We start from the raw sequence: 19,565 nt of genomic DNA on the forward strand, positions 1-19,565 counted from the left end.
CAGGAGTACCTGACCTCATCACTTTGAATCTGTGCCCAGAAGTCATGGACAGGGAAGTTAGAGTCAAAGCATGAGAGGGGTTCCACAAGGGAAAACTTTCCCATTACTGACTTTGAAGATGGAGAACAGGAAACGTGACCTCTGGGAACTGAGAAGGGCCCCCGGTCAAGAGTGAGCAAGGGAATGGGCACCTCAGTCTTACAGTGAAAACCGCAGCTCACTTCTGCCCACACCCTGAATAAGTTTACCAGTGGACTGTGCCCCAGGGTCTCCACACAAGAACTCAGCCTGGCCCACACCTCGTTTCAGACTCGGGACACCTCGAGCACAGAACTAATTATGTCATGCCATGATGTCTGACCTACAGAAGCTGTGATATCATAAATTTGTGTTATTTTAAGCCTCTGGGTTTGTGGTAATTTGTTAGCAGCAATAGAAATAGTGATAGCAATGAAAAGTAGTACTTTATACCATTTTAAAGTCCCTGCTCTTTACTAAACCATTTATTCAGGACACGCTCAGAGAAGCCAGCATTTGGGAACCTGTTTGTCCACTCGGCTTCTGAGAATGAGAATACATTTCAGTGAATTTCAGTTGTTAGAGACCTGCCCAAAGATTTAGAGGTGAATGACCTGATTATTTTTAAACACTTTAAAATTATTCACTCAACAAACAAAAGTTGAAAAAGAGTTGAGTAACTATCATGTAAGTTAATTAACTCATAGGGAATAATAAAAGTGAATAAGCTTTGCAGTTAAGATAACTGCATTTGCAGAGTCGTTTTGGTGTGATATTCAACAAGTACCTTGATTTCTTTCTGCCGCACTTTCCTTCTCTGTAGTATGGAAACGATTACTGCACTAATTACTTCACAGTATTGTTACTGGGACCACATTCACTAAAATATACAAAGGAATCTATGAGCTGTGAAACAGTTCACAGATTTTAATTATAATTGTTACTGGGTCTAGCCATAGTTATTTGTCTGCAGATCACAGATTGTCTCAATGCACTTAAACTAGCCTAAAATATGGTTGTGAAGGTTTTACAAATTTTATTTTATTTCTAGTTTGAATCAACAGCATACTTAAAATAGTGCTACATGCACATCTCAGAACTACAAAGTAAACAATTCAGGAGACCAGTTGGTAAGTAAAGTAATTGGTATTTTATCCTAAGAAAAATAACGTGACGCTCAGTCACCGACGCCTAGATATATTTACAGAGGGAAAAAAAGCAGACATTTGTCTTATAAATATCTTGAATTTGAATCTTAAAATTAACCGCAATCCAGTAATCTTGACCTCTAAATCTGATTGGAGACAAACGTACTTTTAAAATGGAGCTTCAATTACACATACTGTATGTCTTTTCAAACCTGAAACTGATTTCAACATATTGGAGAAGACTGAAGGAAAAATAGGTCACTTCATCAGGATTTTCCAATATATCGGTGGAAGAATTCCTCGTCATGACCTTTTAGGTAAAGCACTTAAGAGTAAGTAAGCAAACAAATTTGAAAGAAGAAGGAATTGAGACAAAAATGGCCCTCGCAGGAAAAGAATTGCAGTTAGAGAGGAGCGTATTGTCACATACAGTGAATTATACCAGGATGCTTCCAGGCAAACAGTAGGTGGCAACATCCACACAGTCTTGTTTTTGCAATAAGACTGTTGTATAACATTGAGATCAAACAGGCTAATGAATCATGAAACACGGGACTTTCCACCACTCACGTATTAGAAGGGATTTTTATGCGCGAACACATTCTTTGTTTTCGTTCTTTCTATTTTAGAGTATTATGCTATGCCTTATCTGAAGGACTTCACTAAGATCATTAACCTTAAAAATGTTTTATTCGTGAGTCATATAAAATTGTTCATCTAAACGAAGGGACAGAATATTTTCTCCTCACATGAGCTGGCCAGATGAGGCGGTTGAATTAGATAAGGATGAGAATTAATGGGACTACGGATACTTTTTTTTAACTTAAAAAAAAAAGCCTAGTCTGACCTCAATAAGTAGAGTTTGCTCCAAGCTGCTCAGGAGGCACATCCGGTGGTCCAGAGAAGGCGGAAGATGCGTGAAATTTTCTTCTCTCTTTTGAGCACATACAGCCCACTCTGCTTGTCCCCATAACGCTGAAGCTGAGGACATGGGACCCTGAGTGCAGGGCTCTAAACTCAGACGCCACGTTAGGATTTAAATGCTGGAAGTCTCTGTGGCCTTTGAGGCCCGGGTTTATTTTATTTTCCAGGATGATGAGATTTGTCACTGAATGTTTTCCTGGCTGGAAGTGAGACAGCAGCTCTGGAGGCGAGCAGAGGTTCTGCTCGGTCACCTCAGAGGTCAGCGCAGCAAAGCGGAAGGAAATGGGGCAATCCGGCCAGACCTTGCTGTCGCTTTCCGTGCGTTACGCAAGCAACAGGCAGGAGGCTGGCACACACACAGGGCAACCTAATCCTGCGCACCCAGCCGGGTCTTCTGGAGAGGCAGTGGCTCCATCCCGGTCACAGTGCCTCTCTGGATATGCTCATAGATGTTTAAGACCCTCCCTGCCAGAGAATTAGTCTCTATGACAGAGTACTTTTTAGGGAACCATTCAAAGTGAAATTTTCTGCTGTACTCTTTACAATTATTGAAATTTTTTCCTACCTCACTGATCTTGGACTTGGATTTACCTTTAGAAAGAATGAATAGCTTCAAAGAAAAGAATGGGGAAAAATAAAGTATTTTATCCCTACATTCTTTCAGCAAATGTATATTGAGTGCCAGACAGGGTTCTAAGTACTTGGGGTACAAAAGTAAACGAAATACATCGCGTCCCTTTCCTCGTGGGACTTAGAGCCTGGTAGGGGCAGGCAGAAATTAAACAAATAAGTGGTACATCCTCTGTCACATGGTGTACTCCTTTCCTAGAGCTGCTACGACGAAGAACCACAAATTGCATGACTTAAAACAGGAGAAATTTATGGTCTCAGTTTTGGAGCCTAGAAATGCAAACTCAAGGAGTCTGCAGCCCACGCTCCCCCCTGAAACCTGTAGGGGAACTTGCTTGCCTTTCCCTGGCTTCTGGTGGTTTGCCCCAGTCGCTGGCCTTCCTTGCCTTGTAGATGCATCACCCCAATCTTCCATCTTCACACACACTGTCCCTGTGTCTCTTCACATACTCTTCCCCTGTACATGTCTACGTCTGTGTCCAAATGTCCTCTGCCCCACACTGGGGCCCGGGTATGGTTTGGGGTCAGACACAAGTGCCCTGCTTGTCAGGTCACAGGGCAGGGCCCTGGGCTCCTGTGACAGTTTTCACTTGCCCTGAAAGACACGCCATACCACAGGGAGCAAGTTACTAAATAGAAAATACACAAGACTATGACAGGTAGAAAAAGAAACCTGGGAAAGAGGGAAAAGCATTCTTCTTGCTTTTTGAGCCTGCATTTTCATTTTTCATTGAGCCCTGCAAATTACACAGCTGGGCCTGCTTGTGAGACAGATTTTTATCACACATAATTTTTGTGCATACATCAGAAAGAAAATATGAGACAAATAGATGGGTTCTGTCAGAGTGGACCGCCTAGCCAGTTTCTCAAAAAATGTTAGTTTGGGGGCTGACCAAGTGGCACAGTGGTAAGGTTTGTACACTCTGCTTAGGCAGCCCAGAGTTTGCCGGTTCAGATCCCAGGTGCGGACTTACACACCACTTATCAAGCCATGCTGTGGCAGCGTCCCACATATAAAATAAATAGAGGAAGATGGGCACAGATGTTAGCTCAGGGCCAATCTTACTCAGCACAAGAGGAGGATTGGTGGCAGATGTTAGCTCAGGGCTAATCTTCCTTAAAAAAACAATGTTAGTTCATTCTCTTCAATTCCATCAATGTGTTGTTCTCTTTCAACAGTGCAAGTTGTTAAGCTACAAATGGGCGCATCTCTATCCAACTTATCTAAGAAATTAGAGAACATACCTTGGATGCTTTTCTTCCAATAATTTCCCATTTCTAGATGCTTTGGAGCAGATCTAAGGTGGGTCCCTGACACAGCAATTAAAGTCATACAAGGCCTTGTCGTACAAGATCAAACAACATCTGTAAACCACTGAACCAAGAGATTTGATTTGTAAATCAATGGAAATGACATTTCCCCCTAAGGAGACTCGTATCCAGAACAATGAGAAGTTTCTACTCTGGAAATGATTTGAGACTTCGAGCTACCTTAAATTCTTTTTAGAAATAAGGCATAAATAAAAAATCAATGTAATCTCCTTTAAAGCCATCTGGTGTTGATTTTTCTGCTGTACCTCCTGAGAACTTAAAAGAGCAAAAAAGGGAAGGAAGCAATAATTCTCTGTTCACTGCAGCTGCCTAAGTAGTCACTAAAGTTTTTTCTACATTCACCTGTAAATGAGAACCAGCATTCAAAACCATGCATGTTTTATTAGTGTAAAGACGTGTTAGCCAAATATGGAATGATTTATGTTGCTATGATCCAAGGCTGATGACTTTTGGTCCTTTTAAGTTGCTGTAATTGAGCAATGAAATTTCTCATGTCCAGGGTGATGGTGGTGGTGCGAGGAAAATAGAGGCCCAAGAGCAGTTTTGTTAAAGAATTGCTTATTCCTAGTTCATATTTTTACAGCACCAAACACATTTTTCTCTTAATCTTTCCTTTTGCGGAGTAAATACAGTATTCCCAAATCTTTCCATTTTTCATGACAAAGTCCTGTACCCTAAGCTGTTTGTGGTCACTGATGTCCGCAGGATCTTCTTCAACTTGCATCTCCTTGGGGTGTTGGCTCCACGTGTGTGTAACTCATGAAGATGGATAGGCAAGTCTTAGACTGAAAGTCTATGGTTATGCTACTACTCCTGGGACATTTATAGTGCAAAAGAGCTGCTGTGACTACAACAGAGCCCTCTGGGGTCACCACATCTAGGGGACTCCAGGAAGGCAGCTCTCAGTCCCAGGCAGAGTAGGCAGTTGACTATGTGGCAAAATCAGGAAAATCTTCCCAGCTCTCTGAAAATAATACCCACCAAGACGTGAGAAAGTCTTCAGTGAGGCTTCACGTCTTTGGTCAAGCTGACCGAGGGCTCTGTCCCCACAAAAAGGCAAATATGCTGAGAGAGGCACTGTCTTCTCCTAACCTAACTCACTTTAAATGAGTTGATCAGGTTTTTTTTCCTAAGAGCAGTTTTATCTCAAGTGTTGGGGAGTAAGTGATAAAAAGAGAAGTCAGAGAAATGGTTGGGCACAACCCAGGGTAAATTCAGGTTGAGTATAGCAAATAATTGACCCTACTTCACAGTTTTAACTAGAGCTCCTCATGCTGATGGTAAAATGTAAGTTATTTTCACCTGAGTTTCTTTTAGGACATATAAGAATATAACAGAGAGAGGAATAACAGTAAGAATTAAATAGAAACACCAGATAAGCACAGGATCTTGTAATTTCACAGCTTCTGCTATATGGTATCTAAGGCACCATGAATTACAAAACATACCCTATGTACTAATAAGAAGGAAAAGAAAAAAAGGGGCCAGCCCCATGGCATAGTGGTTAAGTTCGCACACTCTATTTCAGTGGCCCAGGGTTTGCTGGTTCAGATCCTGGGGGATGGAGGTACACACCACTTATCAAGCCATGCCATTATGGTGTCCCATATACAAAAAAATAGAGGAAGATTGGCACAGATGTTAGCTCAGGGCCAATATTCCCCACCAGAGAAAAAGAAAGAAAGGCAACCTCTGCCAATTAAACAATGACAGAAGGCCTTCTAACACTAAAAATATTTATTTACACACATTAAAAGAGCTCTTTTCAGGGCTGGCCCCATGGCCAAGTGGTTAGGTTTGCACATTCTGCTTCTGCGGGCCAGGGTTCGCCAGTTCAGATCCTGGACCTGGACCTACACACTGCTCATCAGGCCATGCTGTGGCAGTGTCCCACATAGAAGAACTAGAATGACTCACAACTAGGATATACAACGATGTACTGGGGCTTTGGGGAGAGAAAAAAAAGAGGAAGATGGGCAACAGATGTTGGCTCAGGGTCAGTCTTTCTCAACAACAACAGCGACAACAAAAAGCTCAGGATGGATCCTCTTAAAAAAAGAGAAAAAAAGGAGCTCTTTTGGATTTTATTTGTATACAGAGTTTTATTATACATCTCTTCTGTGCATACACCAAAAGGAAAACACAAGACAAACCAATTGGTTATGTTTTTTCCTACAAATTCTCTACATTCAAAGTCCACTTTTACTTTTGGGCTTAGACTCACCAATTTCCATGTTTTAGTTTTTCTCTACATAATATCAGCCTCTTTTCCATCAACTGCATTGGTGATGCAGCAGTTCATGAAATAATCCACCAGAGATCCAAACGCCCTTGGCACGAGCTGTGCACAGACCTGAGCTGACGCAGGGCTGGTGTACCTTCCACTCCTATTCCAAGAGGGTAGCAACCACACGTGACCCACCGCCCTCCACACCTCTTCCCCACAACGATTTGTTCTGATGGTTTAAAAGACTGCTCTGTGGAGAAATTACAATGAGAGTGGATATTTACATCATCACAAAATTTCTTCCTCCCTGATACGTGTTAATTACAAAGGGGAAAATAGTGGAGGGGCCTGGTGACAGCACCTTAACTACGTGATCAATGTTAACATCAGTAATGACACAAAATGACGTCGTGTAACTCCTGTGATACGCTGAGGAGAAATATCTGTGATGTTCCTGCCCAGAAAGAAAATGTATAGCCTGAATCTAATCATGAAGAAACATCAGAACTAACTCAAATTAAGGTACATTCTACAAAGTAACTGGCCTGTAATCTTCAAAAATGCCAGGTTATGGACGACAAGGAAAGACTAAAGAATTTTTCAGATTAGAGCAAACTAAGGAGACGAGAGACAATACCATTAAGTACAATATGTGACACGGGCTTGGATCCTGAACCAGATTATGCTTTCTTTTGCTGTAAAGGACATCAGGGAACAATTGAAAAATATGAACGTCTTTAGAGTATTTTATCAATGCTAGTTGACTTATTGTGGTAGTTATCGTATAGTTGTGTAAGAGAATGACCTTGTTTTTAGGATGTACATGCTGAGGATTATTGAGATATAAAGAGCATCATGTAGCGTCTGCAGTTTAGCCTCGAATTGTTTGGAAAAAAATGTATTATATATATTATCTCTAAACAGCAGAAATTATCTCTAAATTATATACGTATATATGACATAGAGATAGAATGGTAAAACACATATGATAAAATGTTAGCCTTTGTGGAATTAGGGTCAAGGTTATATGGAAATTCTTTGTACTATTTTTCTGAAAGTCTGAAATTATTTCAAAATAAAATTGTTTTAATAGAGCCCCACTATTTTCTCTGGCATTTTCTTTCGAATAGTCAAGACCCAAGTTTTATTGATGATGCCCTCAGGTTCCCACAGGAGTGACAAGGCCACTACAGCCCCTTTGCTGCCTGACTGACAGCCGCTGTAAGATGTGATTGATGTTGAGACGCATCCCGACTTCCAAGATGTGAAAATGGAGCAGACATGCGTCTTGGAGCCACGAGCATATTTCAGTCAGAATAGCTAAATAGGGAATCAGATTTAAGCAAATGATGGCTCTGCCACTTAGTACCTGTCTCAGTTTCCTGTTGCTGCTTTAGCAAATTACCACAAACTTAGTGTCTTAAAACAACATAAATTTATTATCTTACAGATCTGGAAGTCAGAAGTTCAAATGAGTCCATGGCTGCATTCTTTCCGGAGGCTGGCTATAGGGGAGAATGGTTTTCCTCACATTGCCCAGTTTCTGGTAGCCGCCTACATCCCTCTGCTTGTGGCCTCTTTCCATTGCTCTTCCTACCATACCACAGTCTCCCTGACTCAGGACCCACACAGGGCTTGGGTATTATCTGTGTTCTTCCTCGACTTCTCAATCTCTGGTTTAAAAAAATATTGCTGCACAAATGTATGATCTTGTAATAAGAAGAACTTGTGGCTGGAAATGAGAAAAAATAAATTGCTGGTGAAAAAAATGTTCGGAAAACCTGATCTCTCAAGGAAGACAATATGATGCTTTGAACAAATACTTTTTTTCTTTTTTTCCTGAGGAAGATTAGCCCTGAGCTAACATCTACCACCAAACCTCCTCTTTTTTGCTGAGGAAGATTGGCCCTGACCTAACATCGGTGCCCATCTTCCTCTACTTTACATGTGAGACGCCTCCCTCAGCATGGCTTGACAAGCCGTAGTAGGTCCATGCCTGGGACCTGAACCGGCAAGCCCTGGGCTGCCCAAGCAGAGTGTGCGAACTTAACTGCTGCACCACTGGATGGGCCCCTGAACAAATATTTCTTAATGACCATGGGAGCTCTGCTTAGTTATGAGGATCTGTTGTCATTATTGATGTTATTGATGATTTTCCAGGACAATCAGGAGACATGTTACTAAGAAACAATAATTCAGGTTTTTTTCCTAACTATTGAGGTTGTGGGGACCTAGAATTGGCCACCCCAAGATATGTCTCTTTGGCATCAGGATTATTTGAGGCTGATTGCTTTTGATAAACTGGGACAGGGAAGGAGGCTCTGAGGAATGGAACTTGCCCTTTGCTAGGACACATTTACATTTGTAAGGTAAATCTCTATCTGTAAAGGTGCCTCCCTCTCTGTACCAGGAAGAAGAAAGGAGATGACCTTCTCTCTAGAAACTCTTAATCAATACCAAAGGCAAGGACTTAAAATCTGCATTTTATTGTGCTAGTCTGGTAACCTCCTGTAACTGACTTCCCTCCCCCTCCCAACGTTGGCATTTCTTAAAGATTAAGCATCTTTCTTTAGGCTAGGAACTGATTGCTGAGCTCACCTGTGACTGCCCAGCTCCAGACAATCAACTTGCCTCCGGCTATGCCCTCCAAGACAGCAGACCACTACCTGCTGTGTCCATCAAGCGCTGTGCTGACTGGGCAATCTTGTGACTGTTGTGGGAGGGACATTTCAATCACATGTGAAACACCCCATTTGAGGGTATATAACCACTGTGTGCACCCCACTTCTTCGGTGCCCTTTCTTCCTTCGGGAAGAAAGGCCCCGGGCTATGGTTCCTCATAAAGCTTTGTTTAATTTTCTCTTGCTATTCTGTCTCATGTGAATTTAATTCGTTCTCCAGCCAGACGAACCCCCATTTGGGGAGAGGACATGTCCTCCTCCCCTACAAGGTGATCCAAGGATATGAATGCTAGTAATTAAAGAGTTCTAGAAAAAAAATGTTTAATTGGGTTAAATGTATCCGAAGGGAATAAAAAGCACTGTGGAGTGGCTAGAAAAAAATACATTGTTGGTGGTCCTCATGATCAGGATAGACTTTCTGTAATTGTGTTAAGTGAACACTCACACACACACACACACACACGTACACATATGTATATGTTAAGAACAACGCGTGGCAACAACTATATAGATATTAGGTATTATTACTAATACATTTACATTTATATTATTATATAGCAACCATTACAATCTTTCTTTGCCAATATTATTGCTAGTTTCCATTAAAATCACAAGAAAACCTGGATAGTAGATAGATTTTTATTCAGACTCTTTAGATTGAAACATGAACCGAAATATACACTCATTTGTGCGGATACGTGTAGATAGTCTGTAGATAGGACCTACTCTATCAGTTGTTGGGAAGATTAAGTGAGTAATGCATTTAAGGCGCTCTGCACTTGGCTGGTACATTATTTTAATAAAAATGCATATTATTATTAATCAACTTTGATAAATTTTGAAAGGGTCCAGAAAATGCTGAGTTTAGAAATGAGCTAAGAAAAAGAAGAAAGAAGAGAGAAGGACAGCATTGGGGGAAGTGGGTAGAAAATTACCTCCTCTGAGGCAATTCCCTGATCAACACCATAGCCTGTGGTATTAATGATAGCATTTTCTGAGCATGTACTATGTTCTAAGTATCATGAAAATCACTTTCTCTCTACTCTGTTAAGGTCTCATTTCATCCTGAGAACCAAATGAGGTGAACGTAGTACTATCCCCATCTCGCCTAGAGGTTAAGTAACTTTCCTCAAGTCGCACATCTGATATAAATAGCAATAACGGGATTCGAACACAAGCAGTCCAAAGCCCACGTTCTAATATGCTGCGCCATGCTCTCTCCACAGGATGTGACTCCTTATTCCATAGACCCTACTTTACGCCACTTTTCCTGCCCGAGTTCCCCTGCTGCTTTCTAATTGTGCTTGGATTTTTCTGGGCATTGTCTCTAATCATTCCTCTACTTCTCAAGGGCAGAGAAGAAGCTTTCTCTTTCTTTTTCACTTACCCAAAGGGCTTATGATTGAGGGCAGACCACAGAGCACTTCTGAAGAGACACCCTGGGGGCTCTCAGCAGAGAGCAATGCAAATAGCATCCGCCCCAGAGCACCATGTGAGACCTGAGAAACGTCAAAAATATCCCCCTTCCTCACTTCTCTTAATCAGTACTTTCTATTTATTCGGGGCCAAGCTTCTGAAGGGTGAAGATTGCCTTGATGAAGAGCAAGCCCTGTGGCTGCTAATGCTGACGTCTAGAAAAATCACGAGGCTTGGATTCAATATTCTGCGCTCTGACTCCCTAATAGACTCAGCGAACGGCGATGGTACACTCAGCCTTTTCTGAGCTTCTAACAACATCTCTCCATTGCATTTCTCTTTAATTTCTTTTCTAATTATCTGACTGCCTCTTACTCGAGCCCGACAGAATTTTAAACATTAGAAAGAAACAGTTAGAGAATAGGCTTAAAATGAAGGAGAAAGTGGGAAACTGGTATTTTACTTGATTTTTGTTTTATCAACCCATCCACTTTCAGCGTTTGAACCAGTTTGCTTGCTGGAACAAGATTTCTAGGTGAATAACTTTCATTAAACTATACAGGGTGCATTTTAACAATGGCGTACGTTCACAAATGGCCACTATTTTTATCCTGTCACTCAGCAGAGGGAAATGGTGTTCCTGGATTGTCAAACTCAGAAGAAAACAGAACAAAAGAAAAATATATTCTCTGTGGGGTGCCTTCTTTCAGCTTGTCTAATCTGGAATAGGCTGCTCCCATTTTGAGAAAAGTACTTGGAGTACAAAGGCTACGTCAAAAAGCAGACAGATAGGCATTGATTCTCCGTGACATTATAGCAATCAAATTTTCGATTAATTTCCTCTTACGTAGAAGCAAAATATTGCTAAAGGAACAGCCTCTCTTCATCTGGCTTATAGTAAACATTCGCCACTTAGTGTTCAGAAGCCAGCTGGATTCTGGGATCTTTGGCAATAGGTACTAACATATCTTTGACAAATTATGGCAAGCCAACCTGGAGAGAGCGATGGCGGGAGGGCGCAGGAGGCCCAGCAATCGAGCAGGAGGTAGAGTGGAGATGGAGAACCATCGTCTGTGTGCCCTGAGGCAAATTTTCAGCTGCCTTCCCATCGCAGCCCTGTGCTCCCTCATTCTGTCTTGTGCCTTAGCTCTCCCAGTCAGCTTGGTGAGCTTGCTCATTCAATCATTCATTCAACAAACATTTATTGAGAACTTACCATGTGGCTGGTACTATTCTCCATGTTAGGAAGATAATGGTGGACAATATAGATATGGTGTCTGTCCATACTTGCTTATAGCCCAAGGAACCACAAGGATAACTAAGCAGGGAATTACTTCATCCTGTGACAGCACAGGGGAAACTCAAGTTGCTATAGGAAGGGCATCTAATGTAGACTTAGAAGATCATAAAAGTTGCCTGGAGGAAGTGATGCCCCGACTGAGAAAAAGAGGGTGAAAAGGTAGACAAATGGAGAAGAACTGGAAAAGCAATCTAGAAAAGGAACAGCATGTGCAGAGGATCAGAGGTAGGCATGTTCAAGGAACTTGAAATTCAGTGTGGCTGCAGTCTCAAGTGTAAGGAAAACAGCAGCAAGAGTTGAAGTGAGAAGGCTAGGCAAGTTCTGCGTATTAATCAGGATCATCTAGGTTATACCCAACTAGCAAGTAAACACCAAAATATATCAGTGATTTGACACAGTAATAGTTACCTCTCACTCAAGACACATATCCAATGTAAGTTGGAGGCATGCTGTTCATAGTGGGGTGCACACAGCCACGTAAGGATCTAGGATGATGGTCACGCACCATCTCATACCTGGAACACCAGGAACATCTGGCTTTCTGGATTATCTCCGCAGAGAGAGAGACATCTGGATGTCTTTTATATATTTCAGCCTAGAAGTGACACATCACTTATACTCACAGCTCATTGGCTAGCACTAGTTACATGATCCCACCTCCCGCCCCCCAACAACTGCAAGGACCTAAAACTGTAGGGGAGCAGATGGAATGTTAATGTGCACTGCTGTCTCTGGTGTAGGCACGATATGGATGACCTCTGAGAGCCATGTTTAAGTAGTTTGTGCTTTATTCTGAGGGCAATGAGGAGTCAAGGAAGAATTGTAGGTGAGATCATTAAAAGACCAGTTTTTTTTTTTTTTTCCTGCCCCATTTGCCCGTCTTCCTCTCACCTCCCCTCTAATTGGCTGGGGTGGTTCAGAATAGAAAGCATGAAAATAATGCTGAAAAGGAATGAGAAATGGTTAAGATCAATAGGAGAATGACTGATTGCCCCCCATCCCTCATTTAAAAACACGTGCTCTTTGAGTGCCTCATAGAGTAAATGCCCCAATGAAGACGGAAGTCCTCCTTACAATGTAGCAGCCTTGGGGAAGATGGGTCAGCCGGGCACAGACAGGCATGGACATGCTTTGGTAAATAGAACTGAGGGAAGGAGGCACCGTGAGTCCTGAGCTCTGAACATGAGGAGAAACTACCGTTACTGCGTGTCCATAGACACTAGCCTCAGTAGACATCCCGTCATCCCACCACAGTTAAAGAAGGGCCTTAGCACGGCATCCAGAGTCCACCACAGCCCCCTGGGGGTGAATGCTTGCATGTGGGAGGAAAACAGGGTGGTTGATGTCTTTTCTTTCTGTATGTATATTGCCAATAAAATTGCCTTTTTAGTCTTTCTCATTGACTGATATTGAGAGATGTCTGTGTAATGTGGGTGTGTCAAAGCAGATTACAGCAGGAACTCTTGGCCTCCTTTTGTCCACTGGTCAGCATCTAGATAGTCACCAGAAGCTCCTCAGAAGCTTTTTAAAATACAGAGTCCTCAGTCATGCACTCAGTTTACTGAATCAAATTCTCAGAGTAGGACCCACGAAGTTGTATTTTTTTTAATTTGCCAGGCTTGGAAAATGTTCCTCTAGTTAATACAGGAGGAATCTGCCATGAAATTATTTTCTGTCTAAAGATCTACTATGACTTTTAGTGTTTAGCAGTTTTTCTCATTATTTAAACATGTCTCAACTCATCGCTCTGTGCCACATTACACATTGGTAGGCGCTCAGTTGACATCTCAAAAATACAGAATAGAAAGCAGTAAAATCAAATTGAATTGGTATTCTGGGTAGAGATGAGTCTGCAGACACAATATCACAAGGAAAGAAACAGCATCCTCCCCAGGGCCCAAGATGCCTTTCCAGTCAGAGCTGCTCTCTTTTGGTAGACGGTGCCATCAGCACCAGCAGGCTAAATCTGCTGTGTTTGACAGGTAGAGTCTTTTGTGATTGACTCGAGAAGATTCACTTTCGAGACACATTTTTCTCAGTTCTCATAAGAAAGTTAAGGAGGGAGCATTTTTATTTGTCATGTTGCAAGTTGGTCAACAAGGTAAAATTGTGTGTCACCAAGATGAAAAATAGTTGTTTTCTCTTTTTCCCTAAATATGTGTGCCCTTTATCCTCATTCTAGATGTCACAAGTTTTATTTTGCCTTTTGCATATATGTTTTTTGCTCTGCATTTGATACAGGTTTAAATATTTTCAGTAGCTTTATGTCAACACAGAAACCTTATCTGGAATTGGATCTCATTTTGCAGAAGGAAAGTACGGAAAATTCTTTTCCACTTGAGAACCAAGCAAGTACTGTAGCTATCAAAAGTGATGGTTATTAAGCTGTGTAATAACGTTGAAACTTCCTAACATAAAATTTTATTATTTTTTTCCAATCACAAAGATAATATATGCTCAATGCTGAAAAACTTAGCAAACATCAAATTATAAAGGATGAAATTAAAACCAGCTTTTGGGTCCACTATGGCAGATTGGTTCACAACTCCATTCCAGTCCCCTGGAGCTGCCCTCTGGCATTTTGGAGGATGGAGAGCTGAAGATTAGACTCACTGAGCTCAGTGCCCATATACTGTACGTCCCAGCTCCCACCAAGCAGATGTGCCCACACACATTTGGAAGATGGAAAGAGGTTGTGTCTGCACTTCTGGTTTTTGCTGTCAAGCACCATCCTGCTGACATTAGTTTTTCTGGCACAGTGGTAACAGAGATAACAGTGTCTGTTCCCAGTCACTGCAGCATTTTGCTGGTGTGGATCTCAGCTGAGTTTACTTGGTCCTGGAGCCAACGATCATGGAGGAAGCTTCCAGATCGTGGCAGAGGAAACAGCCAGCTTGCCAAGTCTGGGAGTCATTTCTGGAAGCTCAGTCAAGATCCTGCTTCTCTAACCCTTCCAATGATTTTGTAAGTATATAATTCTTTTGTCAATTTCCTTTCTAGAATATCTTTTGTTACCTGCAACTGAACCCAAATTGTTTTAAAGATTACCTTGTAACCCAGAGGCCATCACTATTAACTTTTCATTGTCTCTCTTCAGAGTTAGATCTGTAAATATGTGCATTCATGTAGTTTGTTTTAATGGAATGGTATAGAAATATACTGTTTTTTAGCCCAAAATTTCCCTGAGCTGCAGACCATGAACATTTTTCTTAATCAATATATTCACTTCTACAACATAATTTTACCAGCTAAATGTCACTCTATTGTGTAGTTTTACCACAATTTATTTACCTAATCTTCTATCTTTGGACCACTACGTTTATGCCCAACTTTCAGTGTTATAAAACACTGATGAATATTCTCAATATTCATGAAGATGATAACATCTTTGATTTCCTCCGGAATTTTTCTTGGCATGGTAGTGCTAACCCAGAGTATGAGCATGTGAAATCTTCTGTGATATATTCTCAATGTTCCCTTTAGAAATTAGGTTTTATTCACACTGGCAGAGCAGGTGCAAGTTTCCTTAGCTGGAAAAGATAAGGCTAAACAGTTATATGTACAATATGGTTGCAATCGTTCAAATATAAACAGCAGACAGGGAAAATAACTGGAGGGAAATACCCAAAAGAGTCACAGCGATTTTATCGGTGTTGCAGGTTTATACATGATTTTCTATTTCCTAATGTTTCTATAATATCCCTTTTATCATGTAAAACGCATGTAATAATTATTATAATGCATCTGAGTTAGCCTTATTTAAATGTGTGTCCTTCGGTCACTGGGGCAGATTGAAATACGCCATGTAGTCGTAATATGCCATGTAGTTGGATGAGAGGGTAAAACCTCTAAAAATTACTTGCAACTTGAGAGAAAAGTTTATCATGGAAAATAAACAGGTGGATGTAAATTGATTTAAACTCACATGTAATCTATGTGCCAGTGTCACAGGAAAATTGGTTGAAGCAGAGCATAGAGTAGTAAATAGGTGGTCACGATACACTGTAGTCTTCTGGCCAAGGAAGTACTTTCCTCTGTTTAAAATGTAGCCCCACCTTTAAATTTCATCTTTAGGTATCTGGCCTCAGTCCCTAAAGAAGATGTTTGTACCAAGACAAACTTTCACTTCTTCTCTAGACCCCACTCTTCTGGGAAATAACTTCTTCCAAAAAGTAATGTCAAACAGACTAGCATTTCCTCAGTAAAAGTCACCCAAAAGAAAGCATTTTCAATACAATTTTTAATGCTATTTGAAATTGTGGTTCCTAAAAGCCAAAGGTTGCTACAACTTCCCTTATAATCTCTACAGGTGTGCAGGGTAGTTCACTCATCTAGAAAAATTGTAAGTTGTATTGACATATGGCCATGATAACTATAATTACAGTAAGAAATCATATTAAAATACAGGTGATCAGTTGATAATACCAGTCCATCTTGTCCTAACCTAGACAAGAAAGCAATGGCGCTAAGGCGTTGCCCCCAGAGTATGGCATTGTGCCAGAGAGCAGGGTGTCATCTAGGGAGACAGAAACGTCTCTCTCTGCCATTACTCAAATGTCAACAAAAAGTCACTAAGAGATAATATTACTTCTGTAATTCTAAGGAAGATGTTCCTTCCTTACTATGTGACAGCTCTTGGTTAAATATTACATCATATTTTCACACCTCTGCTGGACTTACCAGGACATATATTAAATTGTCTGGTAACTAACTTAAAGGCAATTACCCAAATGCCATTCTTTTTCAATCATTACGATTCCTCTTAATTTTCAAGAGGAAAAGGAAAGCACAAACTACGACCCATGAATATTGTATTTCCTCTGCAAAATCTATTAAATTGGGTATGTAAGAATTTTAAAGTATGTAGAATGCCATCCACATTGTGGAGAGCTTCGTATTTTTAAATGCATGCATATAAAATACCTCTCCACCATAAATATTTACCAATAATAATAATTATTTCAACTGTGAAACTCTAGTTATCCAAAGTTATTTGCCTGGATATACAAACACACTCACACACATACCCACAGTGTATCGGATACGTCTTCTGCACCCTTTCAGACTCCCTTCCCCTCACCTGTCTTTTATTCCATCCACGGGTGAGGCAACCAGTCTGCACACATTCAAACATTTCACTGCAGGTGCCCCTTGACAGTGCCTTGCCTCGGACCAGTCCCAGGAGCCTCTCGCCTTCTGCCCACAGGTTCTTCATTGACCCTGCTGTGTGGGATGAAACAGAAGCATGCTGTGCAGCCATGTGTGTGCTACCCAGGAAGGCAAGGCCAATTATTTGACCAACAGCAGGTCAAATAGGTCCCATCTCAGAAGGACAGTTGTAAGACACATCTTACATGACTGAAGTGCTGGAGTGCCTAGTTATCTGTGGAGACAGCCACTTGACACTGCATTCTCATTTTGCATCTCTCTCCTTTCCTGCTTTGCTCCATCTATCACTCACCTTTGCTCCCTAGGCTCATATTCCTCAATAAAGTGTTTGAAAACAAGGCTTTGTCTCAAGCTCTGCTTCCTGGAGAACCCAAGCTAAGTTATAACTGTACCACACACAGTTACATGTAGGAATTACAATAGCCAAATACTGTTGGGTTTCAACAGTTCAAGGATGGGTAAAAATCAACATCACTACCATCATTATTAGCCTTGCAAAAACACAAGAAGTTATTTGAGTTAATGATCTTCATGAGTTGGAATAAGATCCACATTCTAATTAATGCAATAGCTGCAGGCGTATATATTTCAAATTTGAAAGACGGCTTAATTCTGCCCGCTTTTGACTGCTTTAGGTTTAAAACTTTAAGTACCTTTAAAAGGATGGATTTTTTTAAATTCCTTTTCCCCAGAGACAGAAGAGGAATCAATCAACTTACAGGTCCATGCTCAGAAAAAGAAACACTTAGACCTGGCTTCACCATCACACACACACACACCCAGGGTAACACTGCATATTCATCAGCGATAGGTGTACACCAGAACAGACTACACTAGAACTTAGGCATCAACATTTTGAACAGGGCTTTTTTTAATCCAGATAGCCCACCTTATCTGATGATTGTAGTGCAAATTATGTCCTCATGAATAAAAACAAGACACATAGATTATATTAATTCTGCTAAATCTTTACTGGACTAAGTTCCTCTCTCAAATTTTGCTGGACACACACAAGCCAAAAGTACTAGAATAAATATTCTAATTATACATATAATAACTTCTAATATCTGTATAGTACTTTACAGTGTAATAACTCCTTTCACCTAAGTTGTCTTATTTCATCCTCCATATGTGTGAAATAATTGATTTTACTATCCCCATAAATAAAGAAATAAAGTTCTGAGAGGGTAAATGACTCATTTAGGGTGCCATATATTACCCATACTGTAAGGTCAGGATTTGTGGAACTATTTTCTGAGCCACCGTTTCGAACTCTCTTTGCCTCATTTTATCTCTGGTTGTCCATTACCATCCTCTCCCGTTCACCAGCTTCTCTCTTAACTACTTCTTCTAACTTGACATTCCAAAAGGCACCCTGGCTTGGTTTCCTAGACACCACTAGTGCATAGTGTATTCGTAGTCTTCTCTGCTGCCAACCCTTTAGATGAGTGTAAATCACCCATAAACCACAGCCTATGATTATCATGGACACAGATGGGCTGCCTTCCTAACAGCCCTCCCCAGCTACTTCCTTGCTTAAAGGGCCTTGAATTCATTTGGTGTCCACCTCTTCCTACCATATAAGTCAAGGAGACGTTACCCCATACGCAGTTCCAAACATAAATCCTGATAGGCCTGTGCCAATAATTATGACCCCATTTCTTTTGCCAGGGATTAATTTAAGCATGGTCACATAATTCTGCCCAATGAGACAAGAGGGGAGAGTGTACAGGAGAAACTTATGGGAAGATTTTCCACCATTGTGTGGACTGAATTGTGTCCTCTCCAAATTCATGTGTTGAAGCTCTAACTCCCAGTGCCTCAAAGTGTGACTGTGTTTAGAGACGGGGCCTTTAAAGAGGTGATTGAGGTTAGAAGAGGTCATACGGGTGGGCCCCAATCTAATCTGACTGGTGTCCTTATCATAAGAGGAAGTTTGGACACACACAGAGACACCAGGGATGCATGCACACGGAGGAAAGACTATGTGACGACACAGGGAGAAGGTGGTCACGCCATCTGCAAGTCAAGGAGAGAGGCCTCAGGAGAAACCAAACCTGCCAACACCTTGATCTGGAACTTCCAGCCTCCAGAACTTTGAGGAAATACATTTCTGTTGCTTAAGCTGCTCCATTTGTGGTATTTTCTTATGGCAGCCCAGCGATCCGATACAACCATTAAAAAATGATGTAAGATGGAAGACAAACCAACACACGGACAAAAGGAACGGGTTAGTGGTTACCAGAGAGGAAGGGGGTTGGGAGTTGGGCATAAGGGGTGAAGAGGCTCATTTATGTGGTGACTGACAAATAATAATTTACAACTGAAATTTCACAATGTTATAAACTATTATGACCTCAATAAAATAAAAAATAAAAATAAATAAAAAATGACATGAGAAAGAACCCTTTCCATGGCTGGATGTTTGCATATCTTGATATGAACAGAGGAACCACTGTAGCCATCTTACACATCTTAGCTGTGCAGAGAGTCCATCTGAGAACAGGTTTCCACGGTGGATACAGAGCCAAAAGCAGACCAGACCTATTTACTGGATGATGCCTTTGAGCTGCTGAATTGATTTAACGTGGATCACTCCACCTCCAAATTTCCTCTTACGTGAAAAGTTTAGTTTCCTGATTTCTTTAAGCTGTGGTTTTTAAATAAATTACAGCCAAAATCATCCCACTGATACTATCACTTGACTAGTTTAGTTATCG

General features: G+C 41.1%; 1 protein-coding gene across 4 annotated transcripts in view; it reads right to left on the bottom strand.

Moving 5' to 3' along the window:
* Positions 1-19,565, bottom strand: part of LGSN (lengsin, lens protein with glutamine synthetase domain) — an 80,923-nt gene that overhangs the window by 43,010 nt on the left and 18,348 nt on the right. The window contains exon 1 of one of the 4 annotated variants that reach the window (XM_005604000.4): positions 2,014-2,410. The exons of 2 other annotated variants lie outside the window; for them this stretch is intronic. In XM_005604000.4, the coding sequence (XP_005604057.3) occupies positions 2,014-2,157 (144 nt within the window). In that variant the 5' untranslated portion in view covers positions 2,158-2,410. Of the gene's footprint in view, positions 1-2,013; positions 2,411-19,565 lie in introns of those variants that run through there. One more of the 4 variants, XM_005604001.4, reaches the window with a different exon arrangement.

This window comes from Equus caballus, chromosome 20, assembly GCF_041296265.1.
Source record: "Equus caballus isolate H_3958 breed thoroughbred chromosome 20, TB-T2T, whole genome shotgun sequence".
Classification (NCBI taxonomy): domain Eukaryota; kingdom Metazoa; phylum Chordata; class Mammalia; order Perissodactyla; family Equidae; genus Equus; species Equus caballus.